Genomic DNA, 16,242 nt, shown 5'->3' with positions numbered 1-16,242 from the left:
ATATATATAAATATATATACATCCGATATATCTTTAAACAGAAGTTCCTCCCACGCGAAGATTATCGGAAGCCATGAAGTAAGATATTTACAAAGCTACTATAATCAGAGGACAAAGTATCTTAAAATACTAATAACAGTATGCATTTATGTTATTTGGTACTGCATCGATTTAAGTATCTCCGGTCACGAAGCAAGGCATGAAGCAGTGCAGATAAGCGACGAAATGAGATTTACAGTCCAAGGCGGGGAATTCCGTACTGAAAGTCCTCTTCACTAGATGCGGAGCGAGATATCGCCGCTCACTCGAACAATTTGTGGTCGACCATGGAGTAACGAGGTCCTCCTTTTCTTTCTCTGGCCAGCTGTTCTATCGGCGAAACTGCCTTGGATGTCACGATAGTCTCTAGTAAAACTCCAGCCTTTTGATTATCTTGCGGATGCGTGCTGCGAATTTTAATACGAGTGAAGTCGGCGGGAGATAACACAGAAGCTACACATGACAGAAACTCCAGACAGAAACTCAATTAATCTTTTCTATTTATCGCTTCACATATCATTTGCGCCGAGTATTTGTTTTTCAGACTTGCATTTCGAAAGACTGAATAAAATTTACATTTTTGAAAAATAGCAGGCGTTCAGAATTAAAAAAGAGAATTGGAGCTACTATCTTAATCAATTACCACTGCAATGTAACATTCGAGACTATCTTGCGTATATATTTTTTTACATTTTCCTTCTCTGCATTTAAACATATACTTGATAAATGTTCATGAATATATGAGATTATTACTTATCTTAAAGAACGTATCATTTTATTGAAGAAAATGTCAGTTACATTGTTAATGTGCAGTTTAATAGAAAGCCAATAACGGAATCGTTCAAAAGTGGTATAAATCAAATTCTAAAACTCTTGCTAAAATCAATAAATCTTCCCGAGGTCAAACCTAACGTACATTTCGAAACTGTGATTTAACTTAATTCTATTATCCTAATTCCTAAAAGGATTTTCTGAATGCACCATGCGTTTCGTGTGTCTCCACTAATTGTAAGCTGTTTCCAGTCATTAGAACGTGGTGGAGCACGTGGTACAGGGTACGTGCAAAAAGAATGGAGTCGCGAGAAGAGTAACATTACGGTTCGGAGACCTCTCAGAAATGGCGCAAAGGCAGGAAAAAAAGGGGGAGGCAGGAGCGGCCAGAATGACGGACGTTTCGCATTGCCGCGATAATATCCCCGGTGTCTCGTGATTAATGCAGGCGCGCGGTATAAAAGGCGGGGGCGTTGCAAGCTCAGAGCTGGGGATCGACTCGCGATCCAGAAAAAGCGGCTGCACGGGGCGGGAAGAATAATGGCGTCGCGCGCTGATGACTTCTTTCGAGGCGAGACCGCGGCACAGTGTCGCGACGACCAGGTTTTCTCTCTTTCTCTCTTCCATTCTTCGTGGGAAAGTCGAGCACAACGCGAGCGTTCGGCACAGAAAGCGTAAAGGCCATATTATGCGTCGGAATGGGACGCAGATTGGACAGAGATCAGAATTGAGCATCGGCATTTGGCACCGTCTTTTCGAATGCTATATTTTCATCTTTCCGTGAGACTGAAAACCGATATTCTAAAAATTATTACGCGATGATAGAGGATTGTATGTATACTTTTCAAGTCATCAAGTTTCGCATATTTTTTTTAGGAAGCAGGTTTATCACCGACTGTATTTACGATTATGCGATTATGAAATCATTCCCTTAAAAGTGACATTACATAAAAATGATTTTTTAAACTATTTACCATGAATGTGATAAATAAACATTATCCTATCAATCAAAAATGAATTAACTTATACTTTATAAAAAATCACGACTAAAATCAACACAATTCAAAAAGAATAGTTTTTTAAAAGTTGTGTAATAAAAATAACAAAAATGGACATTTGATTATTAATTTTTTTTACCGATATTATTTGATTAGGTAATAATTTTTCTGTCAAACTGAAAAATAGTTTCTTCCTTTTCTAAGAAACTTCATTTTTTGAGTTGTGTCACTTTAGAAGTATAATAAGGAAATATAATTATACCATTTTTATAATACGTAAGCTAATCAGAATATTGTCAGAGTCTAATCGTTACAGTTTCATAAGAATATTTTTATAGAACAGCTATATATCGTATTGATCGTGTTAATGTTCTTTTTTAAACAAAAAATACACTTTATAATGTTTGTGACGTTTTTCGTGAATGAATCGATCGGGAACCATTTTACAGTCGTACTTTTCAATCGTTGTACGATTCCGGTGTATAATACAGTTCTCTAGTGAGGACGTTTGTGTGCACGTTTGGCTGTGAATGCACTTTGCAACCACGAAACGTTATGCGGTTTGCCGAGTGCGCAAAGCCGGCGAATGCCGCTCCGACTCATCTGTAACGCGAAAGATAAAAACCCGTTGCTGTATGCCGATGTATACGTTGGTTTCACGCGGTTGCACCACTTTTATACATTTTTTTTATTGGCGTGAATTTTTTAAAGTTACACGTTTCGATTCGCGAACTTTGAAAGCGCACCACGTGCGAAATACGAGGCAGATTCGGAGTCACGTGCCATCCGTGATCGTTTCACAGCGATATCTCTGCGTAATACATCTGCGACGAGATAAACTGCATCTACCAAAAAACACGTCCTTCTCCAAAAACAAGTTTGTTTCCAAGATATATCTCGATGATGTTATATATGATATACATTCAAATTAATTTCGTCAAGATCATTCATGCAAAGAATATGTTGTTGCTTCAGCTGGAATTATAATATATACTATTTTTTGTATCTGATAGGAAATTATGTATCATACAAATAGAATTTATAGCACAAACCTAAATTCTATGTCTGTCATCTATGTGATTAGATGCAATACATATCCAACATCGCAGTATTTGTTAGAAATTTATCTATTTTAGCTAATTTTCGCTACAATTGCAAGATCACTTTTTTGAGTGCTAATTGTTTTTTACCTAAGATATAAATGATGATATTTAAGATATATATGATGTACTATTGATTTAATTATCGATTTTTGAATATATTGGGTTGTCCGGAAAGTTCGTAGCGATGTTGAAGGAAAATTGAAACGCAGAAAATTTTAATTTAATAAATGTATACTAAAATTTAAATTTTTAGTCGGCACGAACTTTCCGGACAACTCAATAGATAAAAATATTATTCAAACGTTTTTGATACAATTGAATTTAATAAAACAATAATTGAATTTAAATAAAACAATTTAATAAAGAAATGTATAAAGTAAATGGCAAGTAAGCAAAATGAAAAGAGTTGATCAAAATGGTCGAGTATTCTAATAAATGGGGAGTTACATTTTCATGCGAGAATATTTGAATGAAATTCGCCGCCATGCGCTTCTTGATATTCATGAAATTTTCTGCTTATCTCGCGTATCAGTAATTGTTTTCATTCCTGGAACGGTCTAAAGCCGCTGCTTGGAATTCCGAAGCAACATGGCTCTCTTCTTGAATAAAATATTTATTCTAAATGTGTATCACGTCGATCTTCTGCCTGCACGTCGGCTATATCTTCTTCCTCGAGATTTACGTTAATTCCAAAACAGGCAAAAAGTTCGCAGCATATTCTCATGTATCGCTATATTTTAAATTTTGATTTATATCATTTGCAGTGGAAATGAATGCGAATCAACAAAAGAAACAATCTTGCTGAAATATCTAAAAATTTAGCTGCATAAGTCTAAAAATAACTTTGTTGAGCTATCAAAATAATTATATACGAAACTCAAGCATGATGTGCAATGCTAAAAAAAATTTTGACATTTTAGCAACCAATTTGAAAGTTCTACATACTTATTTTGATAATGTCAATCAAATTACTTTTAAATCTGTCCAATCAATTTATTCTTAGAGTTTTTAAGTATTTCAACAAAACTATTTTTTTTCGAGTGCATACATCAACAAAATCGACTTTGGCGGTCTTAAAAATTATTTCCCATTCGCGACTTTGTCATCAAAATTTATTCGGAATATCTCGCGATAGACTCGCGAGCTTCGAATTATCTCCTCAAGAACCGGGTACTCGAACCATGATTATCTCCTCGGGAGCTGTAGTCATTGACGAGGAGTCCGTGTGGAGGGCGAAAGGAAAAGAGAGCAAAAGGGAAGACTATTTGCACATCACTCAAAGAAGTTGGCGGCGCATCGGGATCTTCCGATCCTCCGCCGTCCGCAGCCTCACGCCGTGAAAAGCAATTTACACTGCCCTGCGGACTTCGAATTACTTTTGAATGCTGAAGGGGCGCACTCTTTCTCGCCGTCAACTGCTGCGATAATGAAATCTCGAGCGATTTTCGAACGCGACTGTTTGTGCTAACAAGGCGCGACCAATTTCCTTTTAGCGAGAGAATCTTTTTTTGCCGATTATTGTGCGTACTTTCGTACGGGACAATTTCATTGGACAACGAGAAAGATTTAAAAACCGAAAGATTTAAATAAATGAATGAAATTTAAATAAATAAATGAATGAATGGATCGAGATATAATTTATAATACTTGATAACAGATAAAATATAAACAGAATCTGTAACAAACAAAACGCGAATAATAATATCATTTTTTTTGTTACAAAAGTGACAAAAAAAAAATAAGTTTTTCAGAAAAGGGAAAAAACTATTTTTCAACATGACAGCAAATTATTGACTAAATAATATCAAAAAGAGTATATCTAATATAATATAATTTTTTTCGCCATTTTCACCTCTTAAAAAATTATTCTTAAATACCATTTTTTGAAAGTGGATTTTTCGATAAAATTAAATTAGTTTATTTTTAATGATTGCTAGAGCAATATTTACTTAACTCATTCATAGTAATAATTCAAAAATTAAGTTTTTATGTATTTTTGTTACTTTTGAAGTAAGAAAGAAATATGCTATTTTAAAAACACGGAGACCTAGTCATTCGCGATAAATATTGGATCTTCAAGAATCTTTAAAAGTTGATATTTTTGCGATTGAAGATTATTTTGTATACATCTATACGACATAAATTTTTTGTCATAGTATTTGGGATCCAATTATGACTACATGTTATGTACTAAAAAAAGAACGTGACAAATCGCTTCTCGTCCTCGCGTGCGCGATCAACATCGACGACGATTACGTGGTTTACTTATTCGAACGATTTTCAGAAAAATTTATTTTACCAGACCAGTCATTACTTGTTATTAGAAGCCTCTGTCATTGAATGGCGAATTGGAGCGCTCGTAATTGGTATAATTTCTTTAACATGCATAGGATCGGGTAATCATCGCGACACACGGTACGGTATAACTATGGGAAGGCGGCACGAAGGATTGGAGATCGATTATATGACCTGGGCTCATGTGCTCGCACGTTTCGTGTTTTCCCGTTAAATATGGGCCCACCACTTTGCATTTTAAGCCGCACTTAAGCTCATTTTACGTTAATAGCCACCTCCGCACTTCATATATCTTCAATTATCAAAATGATAAATGTGAGAATAGTTATGAATAATGTCTCGATTAAGTATCTGATTAAGTATATATATTTTAACGATCGTATCTCGATGACATATTGAAGAATCCCAAAGTAACTCCTTTCAAGAATAATTATGTACTTTAAAAAATATATAAACTTAATACCATGCGATGTCTACATAATTCTGATTGTGTTAAATCCACATCATGATGATGTAAAAACCAGAGATTTTAAATCTACACTATATTGGTGTTAATTAATTAACACCAACATGATGAGAATTATATAGACACTGCATGAGTTAAATCCACACCGACATTTTTTAGTATACCTTTTAAATAACTAAATAGAAAAAGTCTTTTAAATCTTGTATGAAATTAATAGTCCATTTATTTGCACGAACATTACGGTATTTTTTATGTAGTATAAAGAAGAGAAAAAAAATGTTAAAAATATTAATAAATTACCTAATAATAAATTACTTAAAAGATGAACAATATTTAAACATTATAGGCGAAGAAATAATCGTTTTTATACAACTTGTTTTTTTTTTCTACAAACTATTCACGCGACACATCCATTAATCGGGTGTAAGATTTGTGTAATTTGCTTCGTGTCATTCGCACGAAGAACCATTTGATCTGCGCAACGGGATGCTTCAGCATCCACGACGTCGCGACGGAGTATTAATGTGCACGGTGAATTGGGTCGGCATAATTGCTATAATTGTCCGGCATGCGGAATCGGTTACTGAATGCATACGTGCGTGCGTTGGCCCGTGCGACTAGAGCGCGCGCACACACACACACACACACACACACACACACACACACACACACACACACACACACACACCCCCCTCTCTCTCTCTCTCTCTCTCTCTCTCTCTCTCTCTCAGCTCTCTATCTGTTTGTCTACCTCTGTCTCTTTCTGCCCTCTGAAGTGCATTGATTGCGCGTTCGCATGGTGCGCTCGATAGAACGGAAAGACAGACATTCGTGGAACAAAGCTCCCAGTATGCACAAAGCGACGTAATTGGATGCCGATAATGCCTGTTGATGTCACTGATGTTTCATGATTACGAACTAATCCGACCGTATGAATATCAATAGGTATCATAAAGCACAGCATAGCTAGCCGACATCATTATATTATTATCCTTCATATATTTATATATAAATGGTTTGTCGAGCACGCAACTACTGTATACAAGGAACATCAAAGTGAAATTAATTTTGTACAGATATTGTATTCAATTGAATACGACCAGCATATTAAAATTTTTATAGCTGCAAGAAAAAGAATATTAAAAATATATTTGTTTATTTTTGCATTAAACATAGATCGCATTAGTTTTTAGTTCATTAATTTTCATTTTTTAATTGAGCGAAAGATAATTTCAAACATTATCGAATTGATGAAAAATACATTTTTTAATTTGTGGAAAATACTTTTGCAATTTAATAATTTAATAATTTATGGACAATAATTTTGCAATTTTATTGCAAGGCTAACGTATTTATGATCAAATTTTGAGATGCCTTTTTCTTAACAACTTTGGGAAATAACAGTAGAATACAGTATGGATTGGAAAAATCATGATGAAAGAGAAAGGATGCAATCGCTGTCACCACTTTGCTACGACTGGAAATTCGCGTCCCACGTGTACATCCAGCGCGAAATGGAGAATCGTACATTGCGCGAGTTTACTGTCGTACGTGTCCCGAACCGATTTCCTTTTATCTGGCCGTCGACCGCGGATTCGCGCCGTGACGAACGTACGAAGTCCAATTGCGAATAACAGGCAATTTCAGGCGATGTAACAAGTCTCAGAGTTTATCCGTCCCAATTGCATTGCGTGCTCGCGAAGGAAACGTATAACATATAAATAACAGAATCAAGGAAAGAAAAATCGGATCTCGAAAACATACTTCGCAGCTGTCTATATCGAAAAGAAGTAAGATAAATTAAAAATATATTGCAGTATGTTATTACATACAACAAAACTATCCTAAAATTTAAAATAACCTGGGAAGAAGAGAGCGATATGAATAAAAATGATTAAATTTAGCATAAAGATCACATAAAGTTTAATACACAAAATTTGAATTATGGTACAATTTTTTGTGAAGAGACTCTGAATTTTCAAAATGTGGAGGTAATCTTCAATGTATTTTATATAGTACAAAATGTTACAAGTATAAAATATATATTTAGAACTTATAAAAAATTTTACGTTGCATTCCACTTTTGTGCTATAGAATTGATGACACTTGCTGTTCGTGTGATTTTCTATAAAAGGAAAGGATCGAATACTTTTATAGCAAGAATATCAAAATAAGGTTGAAAATGCAATGGTTGAAAACATCGTGACAGACTTCTTGGACTTCTCGATTACTCATGTCATGGCAGGCGGAAGAGATGCGCCGAGGGATGGAAAAAATATGTTCTCCACTTCCGACGGCGGGGCGGAAATTGAAGAAGTTGCAGTGCACGAGGGATGGGCCCGCAAATTATTTATTACTCTATCGTTTCGCGCGAACTCCCGCGAATCGCGACGCGATGCGATGCGACAGGCAGAGGTGAGACGAGATGTCCTTCTTGTGTAATTTTTCACGGCGCGATCGATGATAACGCGATCCGCGGTTCCGGCAGACAACGTCGCAGGAATTTTTCCTTCGTGAAGAAATTCCATCGTGGCGCATTTCGTGCGCGAACTTCGGAATTTCACAATAATGAAAAATGAGACACGAAATTTAAATTATCGTTGAATGTAATTATTATGAAACGATGTCAAATATTTTTATTTATAAAAAAATATTATCTCGTGTATACATCTATTCTCCAAATGCAAAAATACTCTGTCATTATTATGAGAGTCTCAGATCTACGCTATCGTCGTTTATGATCTGCCAATTTTCTCGAGGTAAGGTATATTTCTTCGCATCTCATCGCGATATCTTGTATTCAAGTAAGAGATTTCTTAGTTGCGAGATATGAAAGGTATTTAAGAACGAACGCACTATACGTACTTTCTTCCAATTTTTCATCAAAACGCTAAACTTAGAAGCAATACCGACTCGCCTAAGGTTCAAAGCCTTGTCGTCGCCGGTAAAGCTCTTTCTCATACAAGAATTTGAATCCTTCGTCAGACGGCCCTCTTTACCTTTGAGTAACCGCATACCGTCCGCAGGCAGTCGCACAACGAAAGAACTTGCAAGATGGCTATAGGCAATCTGAAGCTACAAATGAATTAGTCATAAAAACATTGTTGCAAAATTAACGGGTAAAATATTTATTTAAATACTGGTTTCTAATTTTACTTCAATCAATTTTATTTTTGTCATTGTAAAAATAATAAATCAGGCTTATACATATCATTATGTCTATTTAATTAAATTCCTGGAATTACGTTGTACTTAAAGCAAGAATTTATCGGAGTGATAATTCACTCGACTTCGTTATTTTAACATGTTTGTTACTAATTTATATTAACATACCTTTTGCTCAAAATTGATGATATTCACTAATTTAAATTTCAATATTTAAAATCTTATCAATTCAAATACGATATTAATATTATATTTGATAAATAAATATTCAAGAAGTTCTTAATCAATCGCATTTACTGATGCATGCACTTTACAATTCACATTTCTCTCCACAAAAGTTCGAAACGTGTATTCGTTTTACGTAATACTTGAGTCTCAGCTTTTCACTCAATTTCTCACCTTTCTCTCGACTAAATTATTTTCACGCGTTCGCCTTTCTGAAGCTAATGCGAGTCGACATAGCTCCCGTTCCTATTCTTTTTCCTCTCGCATATCTTGACGTCCGCAAAGGCAACGTGACGCGTCCCAGGTGAGAACATCAGCCCAGGGAAAAAGAAGCAGGCGAAGAATAAGGGACAAGAATGAAGGGGGTGTCCGGTACCGGGTAGGCGACATAACACGCGTGACTCGTCGAGAATCACGCAGCACGCGCAGGTACGCGGCTCGCGGCTAAATGAAATTTTAATAAAGCTGCGCCGGGAAGCCGCGCAGGGTGGAGGGACACGATCTTCACAATGGAACAATGGCTACGAAATCGTCCGAAGGCGTCGGCGCGCTTCTTCCGAAGCCGAGCCAGCCGCGCTGCGATAATTATATCGAGGCGGCGGCACGGAATCTCGCCAGAAAAACTTGTCTCGGCCCTTAAGGGACTGGGGGAATCCCCAGAACGCCTTACGCCATTCGTAGTCGCCTAACTAAAGGCGAATTTACACGGTTCGCTCCCGATGATTACCCCGGATGAATCATCCAAAATAAATTGGATGAACGCGTTTTTGTTCGAATGTACCGCGCTAAAAGTGGGCTACCCGATTCGTGGCCGATCCGACGCGGGCGTTCGTTGCTTCTTAAAAACTTCAACGTGAGAAAGAATGAGTCGACATCGGGGGTATTCCTCCCGTGCAATTTGCGTGTACAATAACTTAATTATATATCATCCTTGAAGAGTAAATACTATGCATACTATGCAAATATGCATGTAAACGCGTCAAGTTTGTACATCTCTCTTTCTCTCTCTCTCTCTCCACTATAAACTCTCAGTTTACGATTGTAAGCTGTTGGTTTCCTAAACTCTCTCAGCTTTCTGAGTTCTCAACTTCCAACTTTCCTCCCGCGTTTCATAACCCACAATTTCTCACGTCAAACACGCGGTACTTGCGATTTGTATCATTATTGCATGTGATCAGTCCGAATGCAATAAAGGGGATTAATTGTAAAATCGTTATATCGCGCGCGAAACACGGATTGCGTTAGATTAATTTGCTTCTACAAATCGAATCAAACAAAAAGCGGAATAAAACTCCACAGCTTGCTTTATTTTGCATTATTTAACCTAGTTGATCGTTCAAACTGGCTAAAAACGGCCGACTTTTTTATTATTCAACAATTTTTTGTTTAACCCTTCTGTCAATGCATGAATACTCGAGTACCTATATTGAATTTTAAACACTAAAAATTTTTATATTTTTCTGTGAATTTTGTTATGACTCCTCTAACTGCCACTCTTTGAAAGAAGGACAATTTTGCACGGATTTATCTCATTTCCACTTTTATATTTTTAGTTCGAACTTTGTGAAACATGAAAGTGGAAAGGGGTGAAAAATTAAACTTTGATAAAAGGGTTTAGTAATGGTTATTCGAGTCATTTTATTTTCCCTTTTCAAATGATCTTGATTAACATCGTCAGAAATTTACGTGTAAATTCGCCTTAAACTTTTGCCTTCGTTCTCGCCCTTTGTCTCCCTTGCGACAGGAGCTCGCAGTCGTCCCGGTTCGACGATCATCACGTTGCGAACGAGAAACTCGATCGGCGAGGGAAAAGGGCGAAGCAGGCGCGACGCCGCTAGTTTTTGTCGGCAACAGCCGTTTCTTTGTAAGACGATAGAATGGCATTCTAATATCGACATGCGCGCAAGAAGTCGGTGCGCGCATACAATAAAAAGGTCCGATGATATTCGGAACAAAAGTGACCGAGCGTGTTAGATAATTAGCAAAAATTTAAAGTCACCGCTATGATTATTCAACTTTTTCTGGTTATTCATCGGTTATTTTCTTTAATATCAAAAATATGAGAGTAAAACATCTAAAGCCTAATGTCACACTATAACATTGGAGGTTGAGGATTGCAAATTGATGGTCAGAATTAAGCCAATCAGGACGAAATGGATTAAAATTAAAATTATCTAGTCGAATTCTAATCTCTAATTCGCAATCTTCAGTCTCCAATGCGTAGTGTGACATGGGGCTTAAGTATAATCCGAATCCAAATAGAAATTAAAGTAAAAATTGACTTTACAAGTTAAAAAGTGTGTGAACGTTTCATAAGTTTCAGTATAAAATTAAACAGGCAGGATGACAAAAAATTTGGTCTCAAAGTTTTGTATTTATCTAATCATTAGTAATGTATATTTACAAAAACAAATTCTGGAGTGTCATTTATATATTATTGAATGTTCAAAATAATAATTAACATTCAAAATGGCTAGCTTTCGATACTTTTTAAAAGCTTTAATAATTGCGCATCTTTTTACCGATAAATTTTCTCAGGTAGCCAAAAAAGCGGACTTCAGTTCATCAATCGATGCAACTTTTTGATGTACTTTTTTTATAATATAATAAAATACAAGTAACATTCCAGAGTTTGTTTTTTTAAATAGACGTTACTATAAATGACACACAACTTTGTAGCCAAATCTTGTCATTCTGTATACAATGGCCAAGTATACAAATAGTTGTATATAGAAAAAATTAAAAATTAATAATAAGAATTAATTATAAGGTTTAATTGAATGAATTTTTCATGAGAGTTCATTATTTCGTCGATCGTTATCACAATCCTCGCCTGCTTTTTAAGTAGGGTAAAATATTAATTTTACTAAAACCATAGTCGATATTACGTAACTTATCTGTTCAATCTCATTATCCGGATTTATGGTACAATGGAAGCGTATAAGTTCTTCAAAGCATCTTGCCTTTCTAGAATCTCTAGTTGAACATATCTTAAACATAGTACGCAGCCTCGTAAAATAGCAGCTGTAATAAGTTCGTGAATATTTTCATAGTGCACGATGTGTCGATAGTGCTGCCTTCCGGCTTTTTCTTCGGCGGCGTTTCGTTGTATTAAGTTTTGCACGATAATATGTCTGCATAAACTTTTGCAGTGTACATAAAAGGCTACACGTATATGCGAATTTTATCCAACTAGAAAGATTTTCAATCAATGTAATAAATTATGGCAAAGACTAAATGAATCATTCAATGAAAAAAAGTAAAAATAAAAATCGAAACGCAACAAGATAAGTGTCCACGATGTAAATCAGAAAAAAAATAGATAGTGAGCAGCAAACATTTTATATAGATTTATTACCTAGTCACTCAGCTGGCAAGAAAGAAAAGCCGTTGGCGTTATAATTTTCGTGATAGGTAATACGAATTTTATGTACCAATTATCAAGAAGAACTTAACTTGAATGCCAAGTTAGCATTACCAAGCTTGTAGTACTAGTCGTGCTGATGAAAAACGGAGTGAATTAGCGAGGAAAAGAAAAAAACATATGTGGCCGCGTGTCGCCGGCGAGCCGAGTAATAAATTCGTATTTCACGCGAGATCGCAAGAGTGTTGCCAGTTCATGATGTCGGCTAACTGTAAATGCAAGTGGTCACGCATGGGAAAGCGTTTGTCGGTCCCACGATCGTCGTCGTTACGAGGATCGATTATTATTACAAGAGATGTATCCAATTTCGCGTCATTCGCGCGCAAAACCGAAGAACGAGATGGCTGTAAAGACGTGCGCGCGCTTACGGATATTATCGGGCAAATTATGGTGCAGGGTCTATTCATTTACGTACGAAGTCAATGACCAATCAGTTGTTAACTGCTAACGGTAACGAGCCGGCACAGCGGATAAATTTGAAACGAGTAGGACAGGCTAACTACATACCGGTGATGCGTTTCTGCACATTGGCTGGTGCTTGTCGACGAGCTCGCCTGGCTCGTTAGAGAAAAAGCTATCTTCCTCATTCACACAAGAAGTCTAGAATTGAAAGATGACCTCCGCTGCAAGTGTCGATAGGCTGCATTCATGTCATGATTCGTTAAGTAACGGTTTAATATCCCGTATGCAACGCGTCATCTGATATTAGAATATTCACTGAATATTCATCGAATAAATGTGAAGCAATATTAATCTATTCGTTATGAAGTTCCAATATTGGAACATCCGATATTGTCGATATTACTTTCTCGTAGTAAAAACTCGAGAATTACTGACAGCATATTTTTATATTTTTCTCATTTTGCTCACAGAAATGTTAAAAAATTTATATTCAACGATAAAAAGTTGAGGGCACATTTTTTTTCGGTCTCGAATTTTTTTTTCTTGACGTGTAAACCTTTCACTGCGACGATCTCAACTTTTCGGGAGAAGAAAAGTGTCGCGAGTACGTGCAGAGAGTCTCGACAATGCATGGTACTTTATTAACTGGTATAGTTGGCGCGGATTTTAACATTAAGTCGTCGCTTGTTTCCAGGATCGGCACGTGAAGGACGCCAGCAGAGATCCGCAGATGGATTCGAGCCAGGACTACCGACTTTTACTGGGTTACGAGAACAAGACGCACACAGTGCTCCGCTTTAGTAGACGATACGATACATGCGACCCGCGGGACCTGAAGATCACGGTAGGTGATGTGATTTATGCAGCTCGAAAGGTGGAGCGCAGGACAATTTCCTGCGGAGTATACACAAAAGCACGCGAGATTTACTTAGCGCGCTTATCTTATACTAGTTTCACCGAGATAAATGCGTTTATATCGTGTAGAAAAAGATTAATATGAGATTTACTTCTTTACAGGCGGGATTATAGTTTTAAAAAATTTACTTATGCAGAACGATTTTATTCAGTATCTAAAAATATGATGGATATTCGAAGTGTAACATAATTGAACTTACAGACAGGATCATATAATTTTAAAAAATTTACTTATGCAGAAAAGAGCGATTTTGTTGATCTAAAAATTTAAATACGTATCTGAAAATAATTGTGCTGGACATTCAAGTATAATTAAATGAGCAATGTTGCAAGAAATTTTGACATTCCAGCAAAACTCGGGCGTCCTCCATAATTAATTTAATACCCAAAATTATTTTTAGATTTTTAGATAGTTTATCTCAAAAAATCATTCTTTCCGTGGATGAGTAGATTTTAGACCAGTTATCTTCATTAATAGATTTAGCTTACCGGAATGTTTATGTCCGGTCTACCATTTTAACTGGTAAATAGAATTTTGTTTACCTATTTGGAAAAGTAGATTTCTAGTTCCGATCTTATTTATGTTTTTACATGTTAAAACGGAAAATGTTCTCGTTACCCTAATTAATACAAATGTCCGTGCATACGCAAACGTAATTTTCTTCTCATAAAGACTTAAACTTGGAATTAGTTGAAAAAAAATTATACTCTCTAGTTTCAAAGTACACATGTAAAAATATTAAATACAAAAGTATGGTTAATTACCGCATTTAATTACGTATATTACATCCACGGTCATAAAAATGTTTTTATGCTCTGGACTTGGACTCGAATTAAATTCGGCGGCTCGTTATCGCAATTTTCCTGTGCGATATTCTGTACTCATTGTAGGACAGCTCGACCTACTTCTTTATTTCGCCGGTAATTAACTCGGAAATAGATTGCGCGATAGAGCCGTGCTCGTTGCTCGAAGGTGCTTGGCACAGATTTAACAAAAAGAAAAAAAATTACGCCAGTGTTACGATCTGTTTCAAGTAACGCAACATGAAATTTATGACCGATGCGGTCACGAAGACCTAAATTCTGAATTGTCTCATAGCGCCATCGATACGCAGTTATGTTTCTCGGTAAATGATTCGTAAAATAAAGCTCTTTTTTAAAAGATTAATTAGAAGTAATATACACTCAGTGCAAAACTTACAATTGGCACTTCTCGCTTGTTTTTTCGCTTTCTTAGACTTGCCAAGCGCGTCTTGTAAATTTAAGCAAAAAGGACAAGAAGAAGCGATAAAATTGTATTTTTATGACCCATTCGTTCGACGTGGACAGAAATGCGCAGTTTCTTCTAAAAATCATACATCTTCAATTCTTAAGTTTGTAATCACCGTTAAGTTTGTAATGTCTTTAACTATTAAGTGAAGCTGCAGATCCCTGAGATGGAAATTTTATTGCGTTGCGCAATTCTATCGTTTAGAGTGTTACTGCTTTCGAGTTTCGCATGGATTCGTTCTAGTATGAAATCTCTTTGTACACCTGATGCTTTCAGAGAAGTACAATAAAAATATTAGTTTTGTGTAACAGGTATAGCGTTTGTTTTCAATATAAAGAAAATACACACAGTAACACTTTTAGCATTCCAAAAAAATATCTTGGACCTGTTAGAAAATACTACTGATATACTATCAACATTACTGATATTATTTATCTTATTTTTAAATTTGTTATTTTTTTCAAAAATTGTTCGAAAAAAATAACAAATTTATATTAAAAATTCTTTCAATCTTTCGCATAGATAAGTAAAAAAAAAGATTTAACAAAGCTCTTTTGGGAATATCCAATGATTATTATATGTACGACATAAATGTGTATATTCTTTTTGATCGGCATTTTCCCCGACTGCTTATTAGTCCCTATTATCATCACTTCGCTATCGCTTCTACGGAATCTCGCGACACGTTATCGACCAACAGCACGCTTAGCACACAATTGTCGAGGCTCGATTTTCCACCTGATCGTATTATTATCGCGCATCAATTTCGGGCGAGCTCGCTGCGATGCGATCTCATCGTCTGCCCGCGCGTGCATAATTCGCTGCAGCCACATCGCTATCGAGGCCCGCTCGATGCCGCGTGGATAAACGTCGTGCGTGTTCGTAAATATTCGCTCGCGGTAAATCGAATTCCCCTGTGTTACGTAACATCGAATTAAAGGATATTTTCAGTTAACGAATTTTCAGTTAATGCTAAAGCATCACATCTTTCAACATATCAATTCACGAAATCATCTTTCTTAGTTTACATTTATTTCCATATTATAACAGAGAATAACACAGTATAATAATTTTAAGCTTACAAGATTAAGATGTCTTGATGTTTTACCATTTTTATTTTACTTTGATATTAATATCTCCAATATTTTAAAATATATTAATAAAAATAT

The 16,242-nt window shown here is 36.0% G+C and overlaps 1 protein-coding gene across 1 annotated transcript in view; it reads left to right on the top strand.

Annotated features, from left to right (window-relative positions):
- Window positions 1–16,242, top strand: part of LOC108693565 (MOXD1 homolog 2) — a 106,457-nt gene that overhangs the window by 34,692 nt on the left and 55,523 nt on the right. Inside the window, exon 2 of the mRNA XM_018202576.1 lies at window positions 13,583–13,732. Coding sequence (XP_018058065.1) covers window positions 13,583–13,732 — 150 coding nt within the window. The remainder of the gene's footprint in view (window positions 1–13,582; window positions 13,733–16,242) is intronic.

The sequence above is a fragment of the Atta colombica genome, unplaced genomic scaffold (assembly GCF_001594045.1).
Source record: "Atta colombica isolate Treedump-2 unplaced genomic scaffold, Acol1.0 scaffold92, whole genome shotgun sequence".
NCBI classification, from domain to species: Eukaryota; Metazoa; Arthropoda; class Insecta; order Hymenoptera; family Formicidae; genus Atta; species Atta colombica.
The sequence above is the reverse complement of the archived record's forward strand: the minus strand, read 5'-3'. Positions and strand labels throughout refer to the sequence as shown.